This window comes from Natrix helvetica, assembly GCF_964273705.1.
Source record: "Natrix helvetica genome assembly, chromosome: 1".
In the NCBI taxonomy this organism is placed as follows: domain Eukaryota; kingdom Metazoa; phylum Chordata; class Lepidosauria; order Squamata; family Natricidae; genus Natrix; species Natrix helvetica.
Genome location: NC_138548.1, coordinates 106,986,335 through 107,002,532, shown reverse-complemented (window position 1 = coordinate 107,002,532; position 16,198 = coordinate 106,986,335). Strand labels below are relative to the sequence as shown.

Genomic DNA, 16,198 nt, shown 5'->3' with positions numbered 1-16,198 from the left:
CTCATTACCTGTATCAATGGCACCTGTTTGAACTTGTTATCAATATAAAAGACACCTGTCCACAACCTCAAAACAGTAACACTCCAAACTCCATTATGGTGAAGACCAAAGAGCTGTCGAAGGACACCAGAAACAAAATTGTAGACCTGCACCAGGCTGGGAAGACTGAATCTGCAATAGGCAAGCAGCTTGGTGTGAACAAATCAACTGTGGGAGCAATAATTAGAAAATGGAAGACATACAAGACCACTGATAATCTCCCACAATCTGGGGCTCCACGCAATATCTCACCCCGTGGGGTCAAAATGATCCCAAGAACGGTGAGCAAAAATCCCAGGACCACATTGAACTATTTTCATCTGTTTAGATATTTGACTGCAATTTCCTGTTTAAAATCTTTCACTATATTACAGTACAAGAGGTTACAATTGTAATTAAATAAACTGTAGTTAAAACTGGTATAAAACCGCCCATTAAAACAATAATGGAGGACAAAAGTGGGAATTTTTTAATAAATGTATAAATTTAATGTTTTAATCTTTTATTTATACAAGTATAACTATTTTTCTTTTTTTCCTGAATTTTTAAAATAATAGCATTTTCTAAACAAAATGTATTACTTTCTTTTCAAATGGTTTAAAAAATGTACATATATCCAAAAAAGCATAATCATCAATTAAAAATAAAAAAAATTAAAAGGAACTATTTTAATAAAACATCTCTAGTTTTAATAGAATACAAACATACTGTTATGCTGCTCAACCCACACCCCATCTAACTGGGACTAAGAGTAAAAGGAATGTAAACTATGATTGTCCAATACTCTGCATCCAGCAGAGTTTTCCTGAGGAGGAGATGGAATACCACCTCTTTAAAAATTATATATTTTTTAAAATAATAAAAGCATTTATTGTTGCTTGGATTGATTATCTATCCCCTCCTGGAAGACATTATCCAACCAGGTAAACATGGATCTAATATACAGTTGGCTACACCCACAGCACTGAAGACCATATCCTCTTCCTTAGATTTAACCAGCGGTGGGTTTCTGCTGGTTCAGCCCAGTGGTGGTGGCAGGAGGCTCCACCCACCTGCCCAGACGTCTCACACTCACGCACGAGCAAACCGGTAGTAAAAAAATGGAAACCCACCACTGGATTTAACATGTTCAAACTCTTCTCGCATTTCTACACTAATCCCAGTTCAAGGATTTTGCGCAGCTCAAGTCTTAACTCAGAATGAATTCAAACAACAATTCAAAAACAATTTTATCCAAAGGATGGCTAGAATAGTCTTCACCATGGTCTTGTAGATGTTTGTAGGTTCTTCCTTTTCTGGAAAGGTGCCACCTGGGCTTTCAATATATCCCCAGCTGCCATCCCTGAGCAGAAGCAGTGAGTGGAATGGCTAGAGTTGATTTCAGAGACCTTTGGTATCAGCTGTGTGGTTGAGCCAAGATAGGAATTTTTTGAAGTATTACTTTGTAGCAAGAAAAGTAGCAAAACATAATTATTTTCCAACTGTTATTGCATCTGCAGAGAGCTTACTTTGAAGGAGTTCATAATTGTTATGACTCATGGTGATGATGTTGGGTTTCCTCAAGATCAGAGAAATCTTGGAATTGGAAGAGAAAGAACAATCAAGTCATTTAAGCTTTGGAACATATTTCAAGTCATATCACAATAATCTAAGTATAGTAAGTCAGTCAACCGCCTCCAATTGTCTTTCAGAAACACCATTCCATGCTGTTGTAGGACCAAGAACCATGGAAGTAATATTTATAAGAAACAAATTCAAATAAACAATTGCTGTTAGATACATTCAACATTTAGTTGCAAAAGGAAAAGATTGGTGTACTTAAGCTTCCTATTAGGATTTTTATACTGTTTAAGAACCAAAGTCATGGATGACAATAAAACCCAGTGACTATTTTTTGTTAAAATAGCAGTATTGTGACACAAACTCTCCTCCTCTTCAACATGTGGGTAGTGTCATAATCAACGTATAAAAGGGGCAGGACTTATGTCATGTTAATATGATGTTTTCATCAGATGGATCGGTTTGAGCAACATTGCAGATGCTGCTGCTTCAGAATAGAATTCCACTTTAGTAACCATATTAGAATCTTCTGATTTTTAGAAATTAACATGGTACAAACATTTATGGACTAGAGACAACTTCACCAGAATAGATCATCAAACAATTTTTCATTATCCTCAATCTATCAGTTTATTAGCTTTAAAATAGCACCTTCAGTATGTCTCATACAAACAGAATAATGTGGCTACCACACAGCAATTTGGGCGGGTGGAGTTTGCTTGTTGAAATAAGTCAGCCCTATTTGTGGCTCACTTTTTGCATTTTGATATACTTTTTAAGAGTTTCTGCCTTTTAATATGGAAGGCATCTACCACATCAGCAGGATGAGAATCGAATTGACATAACGTAGTTTGGGGAACTTTTATGCGTTCTTCCAAAAGATAACATCGTACAGTCTTATGCCATATGTGGGTTTTGATCCATTATAGTTACATAATTCCTCCCTTTCCCCTGTGCAGACAGACATAGTTAAGTCACAATAAACCTAGAGCAATGTGGGAGCAGGATGGATGCCACCAAGAGGTGATCTGAATAGTCCCATAGCCTCCTGATCTAGAATAAAGGACCATCACTAATAGTTACATGCTGATTGTGGGCTGTTTAGCTATTAAAAGCATCAAAAGGTGGTTCAAGGAGATCTAGAGATCTCCCAAAGACCTCTCAGAGGTCCGCCAATTCAGAATTATTTGCCAGCCTATGTTGAAAAATAAAACAATATAAAAATACCATCAAACATCTGTGAGAAACATTAGTGGTAGGGAAAGTTATCAATGAAATATAACCCATATAAACAAAAGCACTTTTAAGGTTCTCCATGATTTTTAAAGGCAGGAAGGGATGCTGAGCCCAAACAAATTTAACACTGATGTGGGTCCCAGATATCAACAACCAATATAAGCAGATACAGCAAAAGACTTCCTTTCGCTCAAAAATGTCTATGGTGGAGTGACTAACAGGCCATACAGAGCTCTTTTCTTTATAAAGCTAACACTGCTTACACTACAATTTTCCTCTTTCCATTGTTATTATTAGATAACAATAGAAAGAACTTTGGATCCATTATAACAATTGGGAGATAATTGCATATTCAGTTGTTGGAAAATAGTCACTGGTCTGGATACTCTTTCAATCAATAGAATATTTATATATGTATCCAACATACCTGTTGTGTTCAGTGTTAAGCTTTTTTCCTCAGTAGATGTTGAATGTTTAACTTCACATCGTATTGTCTTCTCAAACCTCAGTTCTTTTGGATTTAAGTATATTTTACTAACAAAATAACATAAGTGATCTTCTCCAATCTCAATATTCCTGGGATTGATATTTTCAGATATTTGTCTCGAGCCTTGGTACCATCTGACTTGTATATCATGAGGTGCAAATTGTGAAATAGAAATTTCAAGGAGGATATTCTGATCATCTGAGCTCGCCTTTATTTCAGTCAAAACAGGCCGTTTGACTAAATGAGAAGGAGGGAAAATGGAATAGAAATAACTATGTAAATAATGTGTTTCCAGACCTTAATGTCAGGCCTGTAGCCGTCTTTTCTATAGGATCTTTGCCCTACCACATTTTCTATTATTCTACTATGCATTTTCTATTGTGGGGAAATGGGGCGGGGGATTGTAAGGAGTGAGATGCTATGTAGCCGTAACAAAATTCAGCTGTCTTAATCAATTGGAACTTTGAGCAATACTTTGTCTTGGACTCTGATTTACTTTTGGATACTATTTGAAACCCTGACACTTGATTTATTATGAATAATGCAAAAAAAATGTTTAATACAAGAAAACACTGTAAGGATTCATCCTCTGAAGTCTTGCATAACGGAACTATTGCATGACACCACTGCAGAAGACCAATTGCACCATTTTTACCAACTACAAGGTGAAAACAATTTCTGCACCATTTGCAACAAAACCCAATGAATGGAAATCGTGTCTGCAACCTTGTCTATGACTGACCCTTTAAGCAGGACATAACAAACCTTTTTGTTGTTGTTTTTGTTGATTTCTCAATTTTTATTTTACTGAAAACATTAAAATACAAAGTCCAAAAGAAATAAAAAATACAAAAGCAAAATAAAGCTAAACAAGACCAACCCCAAAAAAGTACAAAAAGACAAAGCAAACCTATATATGTTGTTGTGGCTTATTCTACAGTTTTCTTGTGTGTTTCCAGCACTTGGTTGAAATTCAGTAACAGCATTACATATGATATATAGGCATCTGCAGTGAAAGGAGAATGTGTGTATGTGTTGTGATGTGCAATTCAAGTATGAAAGGACAGGGGTTGTGTTGTGTCATCATGCTTCATCATTGTGGTTAGAAATGGATGTCTATGCATCTTATTGTTAAGTAAGATAATCTTATGCCATAAATATTTCCCACATGTGATGCAAAGACAGGGGTGTCCAGGCAGCATGTTCAAAGAAGAAACTGAGATGATGATGAGCACCTCTGCTCCCAGAGATGTCACATCTGGGCTGTGGCTTAATTTCTGGTATCCATTGCACAAAGGACACAACAAGACAGACAACAGTGCTACAGACAGGGAGATTTTCTTTGAAGTAACATTGCAGGTGTAACTGATAGGAAATAGGGATGTGCCACAATCCTCACCTGTTAAATTCTATTACTTTTAATAAAGCCTAAAAAGGATAAGCGGAACCCAACTTCACCAAATAACATCAGAAGGCAACTAAATAAATAAATAAAATTGGTACGTACCTGGAAGTTTTAGATTTACTTTTCTTGTAATAGACTTTGTCAATCTTGCATCGTTCACCTTGAAACAAATAACCTTGTCACAAACTGAAGCGGTAGCTTTTAGTTCATACTCGGAAATTAATTTGAAACAACCATTAGGGGCCATGTCTAAACCCTCTGTGACATCACAGTTCGTTGCTGCCTTATCTCCCAGGAGCCACTGAGTACTAATGTTTTTAGGATTGAAATCTGTGACTTCACAACTTAGATTTACACTTTCTCCATAATCTGCATCACTTGGTTCAATAACAATATTTGAAACTTTGGGAAAATCTATAAATGTGACAAGACAGAGAAATCAACATTAGACAAGGAATCACTGTTAAATGCAAACAATACCCTAATATACAGAGCATCAAATGAGTTGAGAATAATTTTTGACATTATATTGTTACCACAAGAAAGGAGGATTCATTGTTCAGTGAGAACTTGTGCTGTTACAATAGATTAACAGCACTATATCACATAGAGCGGTGCTCATACATGAAATCAGCCCGCATTTGATTTAGGCAAGTAGCAATTATTTCTGTTCCCTGCTTCTTCTGTACATATGTTAGTCATGCAGTGAGATATCAGTGATTCTCACAATTTGGCTTGTTTCCACACATTAATCCATAGCATGTTACTGTATACTGATGTGAACTTAGAAGTAAAATGTATGCAATAATACCATAAAGTTTATCTATCTATCTATCTATCTATCTATCTATCTATCTATCTATCTATCTATCATCATCTATCAATCATCTATCTATCTATCATCTATCTATCTATCTATCATCTATCTATCTATCTATCTATCTATCTATCTATCTATCTATCATCTATCATCTATCTAGCTGTCTAGCTGTCTAGCTGTCTATCTGTCTATCTGTCTATCTGTCTATCTGTCTATCTATCTATCTATCTATCTATCTATCTATCATCTAGACAACTGGTTCCTACTTATGACAGTTGCAGAGTCCCAGGGTGATGTGATCATCTTCTGTGACCTTCTGACAACTAAAGTTAATGGGGAATCCAACCAGTTTACTACCTTAACAACTGTCTATGGAGATTCTCAGTCATCCAGGTCATGGTTGTCCCAAAGGTGCTTTTTTCAAGAGGCAACTGGACTTTCTGGCTTTTCTTTGAAGACTTTAACCCCTCTTTCAAACCAGCGACCCCCTCTGTCCATGCACTTATGAAGTGGCTGTTTGTTGTACAAGTGGTTGTTGTTTTACATTGGGGAACAAAACAAACACTTCATAAATGCATGGCACAACCTAGGAGAACAAACACATCAGGACTAGATTCAGCATCCATCTGCACTTAAAATGCAGACCGTTGTCTTTTGAAGACAACAAAGTCCATATTTTGGACAGAGAGGATCGCCTGTTTGAAAGAGGAGTTAAAGAGGCCATCTAGGTCAAAACTGAACAGCCCTCTCTCAACAGAAGTGGGGGATACAGCATCATCTATCTCCTATCTACAACAGAGGCCTTTCAACAGTTCCAAGAAGGCTCCACACCCATTTGCACCACTCAGGTGACTCTGATGAAAGAGATAAACCTCCAGGTGACCTTAACAATCTGCTAAAAGTATGCAAATGACCAGCTGTCTGCAAGGAGTATAAATCCTTCCATTTCCCAGGAACCAGTCAGAGCTGAAGAAGCTTCTTGGATATGAACTGAATTGCCTTCAAAGACAAACCAGAAAGTCCAGTTGCCTCTTGAAAAAAGCACCTTTGGGACTACCTTAACAACTGCAATGATTCACTTAACAACTGTGGCAAGAAAAGTAGTAATATGGGGGGAAACCTGCTTAACATATGTCTCATAACATGAATTTTGGGCTTAATGGTGGTTGTAAGCTGAGGACTACCTGTGTATTTCCTCAACATCCTTCAACAGAGGAATTTAACTGGGGGGCAGTGGGTGGGGCTAGAGCAAGTACATCCATTCTCAATGTTCCCCCCACATATAGAGTCAACACAGATAGTCAGAGCCTCCAAGGGACATCCCAAAGGTGCTTTTTTCAAGAGGCCATTGGACTTTCTGGTTTTCCTTTTAAGGCATTTCACATCTCATCCAAGAAGCTTCCTATGCTCTGACTGGATGGTGGGGAACAGGAGGTCCAGTCAGACCTGAATCCAGTCAGAGCTGAAGAAGCTTCTTGGATGAGAAGCAAAACGTCTTCAAAGAAAAACCAGACAGTCCAGTTCAGTGGTGGGTTCCTCCCGGATCGCACCGGATCGCGCGTGCTCCCTTTCAGCGCTCCACCTGGCTTGCGCGCTCCCTTTCAGCGCTCCACCTGGCTTGCGCGCTCCCTTTCAGCGCTCCACCTGGCTTGCGCGCTCCCTTCCGGCGCTGAAACCGGAAGTACAGTTTTGCCCGGCCCTGGCGAAGCAACGACGCCTGCCTGCGCTCCACCAGCTCGGCTGGGAACGGAGATGTTTCCTCAGCGGAGCGGAGCGCCTGAAAAGTCTTTTCAGGCGCTCCGCTCCGCTGAGGAAACATCTCCGTTCCCAGCCGAGCTGGTGGAGCGCAGGCAGGCGTCGTTGCTTCGCCAGGGGCGGGGCAAGACTGTACTTCCGGTTTCAGCGCCGGAAGGGAGCGCGCAAGCCAGGTGGAGCGCTGAAAGGGAGCGCGCAAGCCAGGTGGAGCGCTGAAAGGGAGCGCGCAAGCCAGGTGGAGCGCTGAAAGGGAGCGCGCGCGATCCGGTGCGATCCAGCAGGAACCCACCACTGGTCCAGTTGCCTCTTGAAAAAAGCACCTTTGGGACAATCATGAACTGGATGACTGAGAATCTCCATAGACACTACAAGGGACATAGATTTTTTTATAGCAATGATGAAAATCACCTTTCAGCAGAACTGTATATCCCTTCCGTACAATTTCCTTGCAATGATTTATTTCAACAAAGAATTCTACTTCATGGTCTTCTGAGCTGGGTGTAAAGGTTATTTCACTCCTCCTGGAGTACAGCATTGACGTTCTGTCCAACTGTGGCTCCTCTGTTTTAACCTTAGCATCCAAGAGCTCTTCAAAGCCCTTTCTCCAATAAATGTCACACTCAGGTGGATGGTATTCTGTCAATAAGCAACTTAATGTGATGGGTTTCCCACACTCAGGTACAGGGGGCTTACATTCAATTTTGTCAACTTTGGGGGCCACAACTGTAAATAAAGCACAACAGCAAATAACAGAGTTGGTATTCAGTACAGAGTTGTGAAGTCAAACCATAAACTTCTCTTCCCACATGACTGTTTAGCTTACACAACTTGGTAAGTGCCAAAGTCATCATCCAAACACAATAAAATGCCAAAGGTATATAAATTACAAATCTGGTGAAAAATGAAATAGAAAATGGCCTCAATGATAAAGTAATACCAATGAAGATTTCTAATTTGGTGTGGAAATAGATTTTCATTTGCTCATGTAATATTCCATTTATGCACTAAATAAAAGAGATCCTGTAATCCGCACATAGATGCAACTAAAGCTATTAGCATATATTTCCCCATTTTGCACATCCAACTTCTAGCTATTTGGCAGTGGCAAGTGTTACATGAAGCCAGATCATAAGCCATCAAAGAGTAACCTACTCAGCAATATCCCTTTCTGCTTCTGAAGAATATTGCATGAAAGAACTTAGTTGATTTCAGATACCAAAGTCAAACCCTGGCCTGACAGCATATATGTCTTCCCCTTCTGTTACCAGGTTGGTCCTTGTAATGGTTCAGGATTCTACTATGGGTCTTTATGGCTTTCAGAAGTTTAATATCTGCCCAATTGTATGGGAGGAAGGGATTCTGTCATCTTCTAAATATCAATAGTTGTATTTATTATACACATACAGTAAGAGGAGTCTTATTCTGAGATGTATGGAATGTTATTCTGAGAAAATAAAATGTAATTGAATTCACACCTTGTGGCAATATGGAAAGAGAAGAATTAAAAGAGGGAACATCAAGAGAAAAAGTACGGGATCAGGACTATTAATACAATAGCAGTAAACTTTAGAAGTGTCAGTTGTTAAAAGAGTGGGATTACATCAGAGGAATTGGATTTTATTTTTTTGCAAAAAGGAGCTGCCCTTTATAGGAACTACTCTGTAACTTAGCCCTTAAGAGTGAAACATGCAATGTACAATATAGGACAGCGATGGCGAACATTTTTTGGCTCGTGTGCCACAAGTGGGGGGAGTCTCCCAAAGCTTTAATGAGGTCTCTTACCATTTTTCCTTACCCACTTATTCCATAGCTATTTATTCACACAAAGCAAGGGAGGGCCAAGCTAAGGAACTTTGACTGTAGAAAAATCACTATCTTTCAGTTGAAATGTCAAAAGTGTCTTGTTTGGATACATCATCTCTGACCAACAAATTGTTTCTTTATTGCGTGGAATAGAAGGATAAATTAGTGTCCTAGTTTCCATTTGTGTTTGGCTGCCATTTTGGGACTATCCATGCTAAATAACCACAGTGTTGTTTCCACTAGAAAGTTCTATTCTGCTCTACACACATATGGCTAGATAGACAGATAATGTAATTTTTGTATGTTGTCATTTGAGTTTCTCTCTCTTTACTTTTGTCTGCCTTTTACCCTGTTTTGCCAGTTAACTATTTTTAGTCTTGGCAGATGTTTCACAAATACGGATTGTAGTCTAAGATATCTGCTGGGACCATGGCTGGACCAAAATTAGCTAAGCCTCCTCTATTTTCATACATTTTGAAACTTAACAGTTCTCTTATAAACCATAAAATAACTTTAAAATTTCAACATCATTCAGTACTCTGCCATAATCCTCACTTACCTATGACTTTAAATGATTTCGTTTTAGTATACAATCCATGCTGAAAGCCCTCGTGTTTAATTTGTAATAAAAGTTGAAATTTCTTCAGCTTCTGTGCGTCTGGATTCATGCAGATTTTCCACTGGAAGTCATAATAATTTTTTGGTTTTGATTTCAACTCTGGATAAGCTTTAAACATGTCCTCCAGGTTCCCGAGGAAAGGAAAATTTTCATCATCTTCCGTACATTTTTCAATTGATGTAGGCCAAGAGGCTATTTTCCGTTTTATTTTCTGAGGTTCAATTACTAAGAAGAGGTCAACCTGTAAAGGCTTGGGTCGAAAGTGTGAAATCAAACATTGCAACTGTGTTTCTTCCAAATGCTTCAATTCCTCACTTCCAACCATTTCCACAGATGGTGGATCTATTAAAAAAAATAAGGGAAAATGGAAACCCTTTTGCTTGAAATGTTGCGCAATATTTTAGAATTATTCTTTCAACATTTTACAAAGCATTCTATTCTTAAAAACAGCTACATGCATATCTACTCAGTGAATTTCACTGCTGTGTAATGGGCATTTCTTAGATTGGCAAAAAAAAATATGCAGGGATATTCTGCCCTGCTCCAATAACCAAACCCTGTTGTGGCTCAGGAAGGAGATAAAAGACTGATAGACATTTATGGGGAGAGAAATTAAGAAATCTGATTATTGGCTTCTCTGGCTTTATTTTCACTTTCACCAAGAATAGACATCCGTCCATCACTCTCTTTAACATGGGATGGAAGGAGCAGAGAGGAGGTGAGTTCACATGAATGGCCAGACCAGCAAGTTTACTCATCTGCCAAAAAAATTTTGTACTCGTGTTCTGCACAGGTATTAAGAGTTTTGTTCCAGCTGATAATTGGATTTCTTTGAGTTTAGTTTCTTTAGTTTCTTTAGTTTAACGCTGTTCTGGAAAACGATGTCTAAAAAGATTATATAGGAAATCCTCATTTAGTGATCGCCCTGTTAGTGATCATTTACAGTTACAATACTAATAAGAAAATAATGTTGTAACCAGTTCTTGCACCTTCACAGGTCTAGAAAGCAAAAGGAAGGATAAAGTAAGATCATAAATGCCATTTTACTTAGCGAGTGCTTCACTTAATGGCTGAGTTACCAGACCCAATTGTGATCACTAAATGAGGATTGCCTGTAATTTGATAGGTGCAACATAATTGCTTATATTTAATCTATTTTCCATTTTACCCTGTTGGTCTTTGCCTCTGCGGGACTGTTCTCTGAGAGTTTTCCAGTAATGTTATTTTAAAATTAACTTTCACAAATATAAACTTTGGCTGCAATTTTATAGACAAATGATAGTACTGATAAGACATATTCAGAATGACTTACGTTTCTTTAAAAAGACAATATACAGCAGCAACCCAACAAGAAGAAAAGAAATCAGAAAACATAAAACCAGCCCAATTCTTAATGGAGTAGTCGAATAAGGTTCTGTAGAAAGACGATAAAAAAATACATTGTTATTTCTTATATGCTCAAAATATTTATTGCTCTTAGTGCTTTTGATAAGCATTTTACATGTAATTACATAATAAGAAAGAAACAATGCTGATACAGGGTATTCGGTCATAGGCAAAACATTAAGTCAGGGTGTCAAACTCAGGGCCCGAGGGACGGATCCAGCCGGCGGGGTGCTTAAATCTGGCCCACGGGGCCACCTGGAAAGAATGAAGGACCGGCCCACAGTGCCTCTGCCAGCAAAAATGGATGACGCCCACAGCCCCCCCCCCCCAGCTCTATTTTCGCTGGCAGAGGGTTGCAAATTTATTCACTCTACATCTCAGTGTCTTTACATTTCCATTTTCAATTTCAAGTTCCTTGGGAGACAGTTGGACAGTTTGTTCAACTATATTGCATTTGAATAAAAATGGAATTGGTTATTGATTTTTCTACGTAAGTTGTTTTTTATTTTGCCTTTCAGCCTCCCAAACAGCATTTCTATTTAACATTCAATTCAAATAACACTTAAAGGAAAAAGAAAAAAACACTACTGATTTTCCAAAGACTGTGAAGAAAGAAAGAAAGAAAGAAAGAAAGAAAGAAAGAAAGAAAGAAAGAAAGAAAGAAAGGGAGGGAGGGAGGGAGGGAGGGAGGGAGGAAGGAAGGGCAAAGTATGAATCAGTGTAGGCATGTTGTAGAAACAAGATTGTTTTGAAAGGATAGAACAATACGGAGAGACATAATTAATGACATAGGTATAAATTCGTTTTAGCCATATTCCTTTTGTTTTATTTTCATTCATTTACAGTAATTTCTTTTGGGTGTTATTTTTTTCTTTTCTGTACTTTGCCAAGGTTACTATCCCCAAGAAGAGCAGCACAAGGATATATAGGTATTCTGGGGAGAGACTTCTGACAGAAAATGTGATTTTTAAAAAAGTAGCAGCTAGCAGGAAAAACACTGTAATGAGTATTGAGGCCTTGAAGGACAGAGGGAAGAACAATAATCAGATAAATGAGACTTGAGCCCAGGGCAAGAAAGTGGTTTGTGAAAAGGCTTTGAACAGCCTCATCTCCCTAATTCATATGAAAAATGCAATAGGAGAAATGGAAGAAATTCATAGTCTCCAAATCTTGTTAATAATAGTAGCTTTGGGCCTCAAAGTGTCCATTTCTAAATCTAGACTATATCAGCCCTGGGAGCCATCTTTTCTTTTGGAGATTCAGGGCTGCCACATTTAGTGCCTGGGAAAACGGGAGAGGGAATTGCATGGAGTGGTGGAGGATTAACCATAACAACATTTCTTTCTCTGGGCATTCGGCCTGCATCTGGTTGGAAGTGACTGGGGGCTGTCTTCAATTGGGATGGTGAATTGATTGGACCTGTGGATGCAGAAGATGTACCTTTGACTTTCTTTTGGGTGGGGAAAATTAGAACTCTTAGATTCATTGTTACACCATTCAAACCCCACCAAATATTTTTAATTGTTGTGTTGTTTTTCATTTGCCATTATGCCTAACTCTTTAGGTAGATAATAGCAGAACAGTGACAGACAGGACCAACCAGGGCCCAGTGAAGATGGAAGAAGATATACCTAGATTACCTTAAAACAGCTAATAAATATCTTTGATTCTCGCTGATCACCCAACCTTGCCAACAAGATAGCAGGTAACAAAGGCTCATCATAACTTGTACATCCCTTGCACATTTCAGCTTGGAGGAAAAATCTTTTTAAATACCTGTGAGGCTAAGAACAACCTACATGTGTCTCATTCTTTGGCTAAAAGCAATATCATGGAGGTATGACATAGAAAATATATTTGTTTAATTCAACATAGGCATTGTCTGACTGCAACTAATTAATTGCGGTAATAACAAGAGTTATCAAGAAATCTTTATATTGTCGTTAAATAAAATGAGAAACGTGAACAAGAATGGACAATGTTGACTCTTGGCAATTGCCTGGAGAAATCCCCACACTTTTCTTGGCAATCTTTCATAAGTGGTTTGCCATTGCTTCCTTCCTAGGGCTGAGAGTGACTGGTTCATCTGGCTTTGTGCCTAAAGCAGGACTAGAAGTCACAGTCCCCCAGTTTCTAGCCTGATGCTTTAACCATTACATCACAGGGATTCTTGAGACAATATAAAATGAAGACATGGGGAGGGACTTTGTTTTGTTTTCTACCTCCCTCTTTTCAGGATTCCCCTTTCTTACAAGGATCTAGTTGGAGGGGGCCTTCTTCGTAAGAGGAAGAGATTTGGAATACAATCTTATACAACTGGTATTCATCTAAATACAGTTTAAGAATTCCAAAAGAATAAGTTTACTGTCTGGAAAGGTATACCTTAAACGTCACTTACCAACTAGATCTAAAATGGTGGCTCCTTCAGCTTTAGCAGAGGTTGCAATCATGACACATGTATATTTGCCCTCTTCATTAAGTTGTATTTGTGGAAGGAAAAGGGAAGCATTTCCATTTTTTAATTGAATTGTATTCAGTCTTGAACCATTTCTATTTGAAGAATGTTTTCCAGCAACAACTGAATAAAGTTGTTCTACTTTATTCCCTTCAGATGTCTCCAAATACCAGATGAACATTGTTTTTTTGATATCCAGTTCTGGGGGAGGGTAGTCAGAGATTTTACACTGAAGTGTCACATTTGTACCCAAGATTGCTGTCTTCTGAGCTGGCATGCTTACTTTCAAGGCTTCTTCACAAAAAAATAGGAAAAATGGATTGCAGATTATTATGATTAATTGTACCTTTTTCTTCCCTCCTTCCCTCCCCTCCCAGTATGTTAGTGGTACTAGTGCAATTAAGCACTAGCAATGAACCCCAGGTCGAGGTTATAACAGAGCAACCCTGTTAAGTATACGCAGCGTGCGATATATAAAGCAACCACACTGAATAATGGATAGTAAAGTAACAAAAATAAACTTTACTTTCTGAAGAATATAGCAAAATCCATAAACACAGCCAAAAAGTCATACACAGAGAAAAACAGTCCAATAACTTACACACAGTAAGTAGTAGCAACAGTAATAACAGTTAGACAGCAGTTATCATACATCAGGCAAGAGAGAGAGAGACAGAGAACATCAGCTGCAATTTATATGCTGCAATCTACTAATTAGTAGATCTCCTCTCTTAAAGATATATAACAATATATTGTCTACCCAACTTGTTGGTTACACCCTAACACAGTTCTCACATTTCATAAAGAGTATTGCGAAATAGCAGTGGTGGAATGGCAAGAGACAAAGCAATTGGAGGTCATAAAGACTAAGTGGAATATTGACTACTTTTGGAGTAAGCCAGAACTTGGCAAGAGTTACACAATCCAGATGACACAATTGTGACTGCAAAATTACAAGCAAATTACTACAAGGGATAGTTTTTCCTTAGCTAATTACATTTCAGTTGTGATCCAGCTAGAATATTTCAATAAGGTGTCAATTGCCATCATGCAGTACGACAATAAAGAGATATACAAACTCTAATCCTGAGCACCCAGTTCAGGCTTAATAGAATGTCTGAACCCAGCCCTGTGGAGAATTAGAGTGCAGGATGGAACAACTTACTAAATTTAAATCAATAATCATCAGTTTGTATCATTTCATTTGCAGTTTGTGAATCTTATATTAGTCATTTGACTAATCCTTCCCCCAATATAGTGTCCTTTATAAAAGGTAAATTAATTTTAATTTTACTATGATGAATGAATGTGTTATCAAAACTAAAGGAAAGATCAAGGTACTGCTTGTATTCTAAGGCTGGGTTTTATTAAATGATGAGCATATCAGATTAAAATTATATTTAGATGAACGTAAGATATTGTAAATGACGGTAGCCCAGGCTATTGTTAGTTTAAACAAGGAATTAATGTAAATAACAGCTCAATAGGAACAGGATTAGCGAGTTGAAGTGTTTTGAAAGTCATACACAGATCCAGAGAACGAAATTTTACGAATAAACGGGCGGAACGAGATAGAGTTTACCTTTGCTCTGGGCGAGAAACGCCTCGCCCAGAGCAAAGGTACAGCAAAGGTGCTGTCGAGCGCGTTTGTTCGAAGCAGGTGGCGCTAACCTCAGACCGATCTCTCACCAGCTGCCTTGCGCGGTCGGCCCCGTTCCTCCACAAAGGAGACCTCAGACATCCCCCCCCCCCAAGCCTCAACATTTCTAACGCTCAACATTTGCCCTTGAGGGGCCCTCGCCTCGCCGCCACTCAAAACAGCAGCAAGAACGTAGCAAAGCATTTCCGACACCCTCGCTCTGCCACCTGCGTCCCGGCCACCTTGGATGTATAGCAAGCGTATATATGTAAATAAATATGAGTGAGTGTGTGTGTGTGACTGTAATGTATAGCAAGCTGTATAGCAAGCGCGGGACTGCTTTTGTGCATTGTTTTTGCTTCCTTACCTGCATTCCCAGGAGCAGAGCTGAGACACGCCCAGAGGCTAAAGAAAAAATATAGTCTTCGAACGGAGCTTGATTCCTGGAAATTTATGCGGACATATCGAGGCAGTTTTCTCAGCCGGAGACCAAAGTGAGCCGCCATTGCCCCCTTTTGATTTCTCAATCTGGACTAGAGTTTTCAGATAATCGCGCTTTAAAGAGTAGGCAGAATCCACCCTACGCAGCTATTTAGACCTCTTGCCTGAACGATCACCTCTCTCTCTCTCTCTCTCTCTCTCTCTCTCTGCAAGTCTTTTAGTTCTCCTTTAAGTGGAAAACTGCTAACAGAGACTCGTCCTGAATTTTTAAAAAAGCAATTTGCATTAAATTAGATTTCAAACCATTTAATGTACTATAATTTCCTGTCAGTGAAAACAAGTAATCAGTATAACCTCCAATCTCCAGAAGTTGTGGGTGCTCCATTACTGGAGATGTTTAAGAAGAGATTGAACAGCCATTTGCCCAAAAAAGTTACCTGGTGAGTTACCTTGAAGAGCCTGAACTCTGAAGGTAGCATACTCAGGCACCTGCTTAGTAAAGGAGGACCAATAGTATACACCCGGACAATGGAAGTCTTTTGCTTCTCCTTTT

The 16,198-nt window shown here is 38.7% G+C and overlaps 1 protein-coding gene across 4 annotated transcripts; it reads right to left on the bottom strand.

Annotated features, from left to right (window-relative positions):
- Positions 1 to 440: 440 nt before the first annotated feature.
- Positions 441 to 15,847, bottom strand: LOC309384329 (uncharacterized protein). Of its 4 annotated transcripts, none has more exons than XM_081937708.1 (8): positions 15,572 to 15,847; positions 13,509 to 13,859; positions 11,037 to 11,138; positions 9,665 to 10,066; positions 7,711 to 8,025; positions 4,830 to 5,141; positions 3,263 to 3,346; positions 441 to 1,614 (listed from the first exon to the last, which is right to left on the bottom strand). In XM_081937708.1, the coding sequence occupies exons 1-8, from the start codon at positions 15,708 to 15,710 to the stop codon at positions 1,568 to 1,570; spliced, it is 1,752 nt and encodes a 583-aa protein (XP_081793834.1). In that variant the 5' UTR covers positions 15,711 to 15,847; the 3' UTR covers positions 441 to 1,567. The 4 variants fall into 4 exon arrangements, with proteins under 4 accessions (XP_081793834.1, XP_081793835.1, XP_081793833.1 ...); XM_081937707.1 differs by having other exon boundaries at positions 447 to 1,614; positions 3,263 to 3,559; positions 13,509 to 13,856; XM_081937706.1 differs by having other exon boundaries at positions 481 to 1,614; positions 3,263 to 3,559.
- Positions 15,848 to 16,198: the final 351 nt, after the last annotated feature.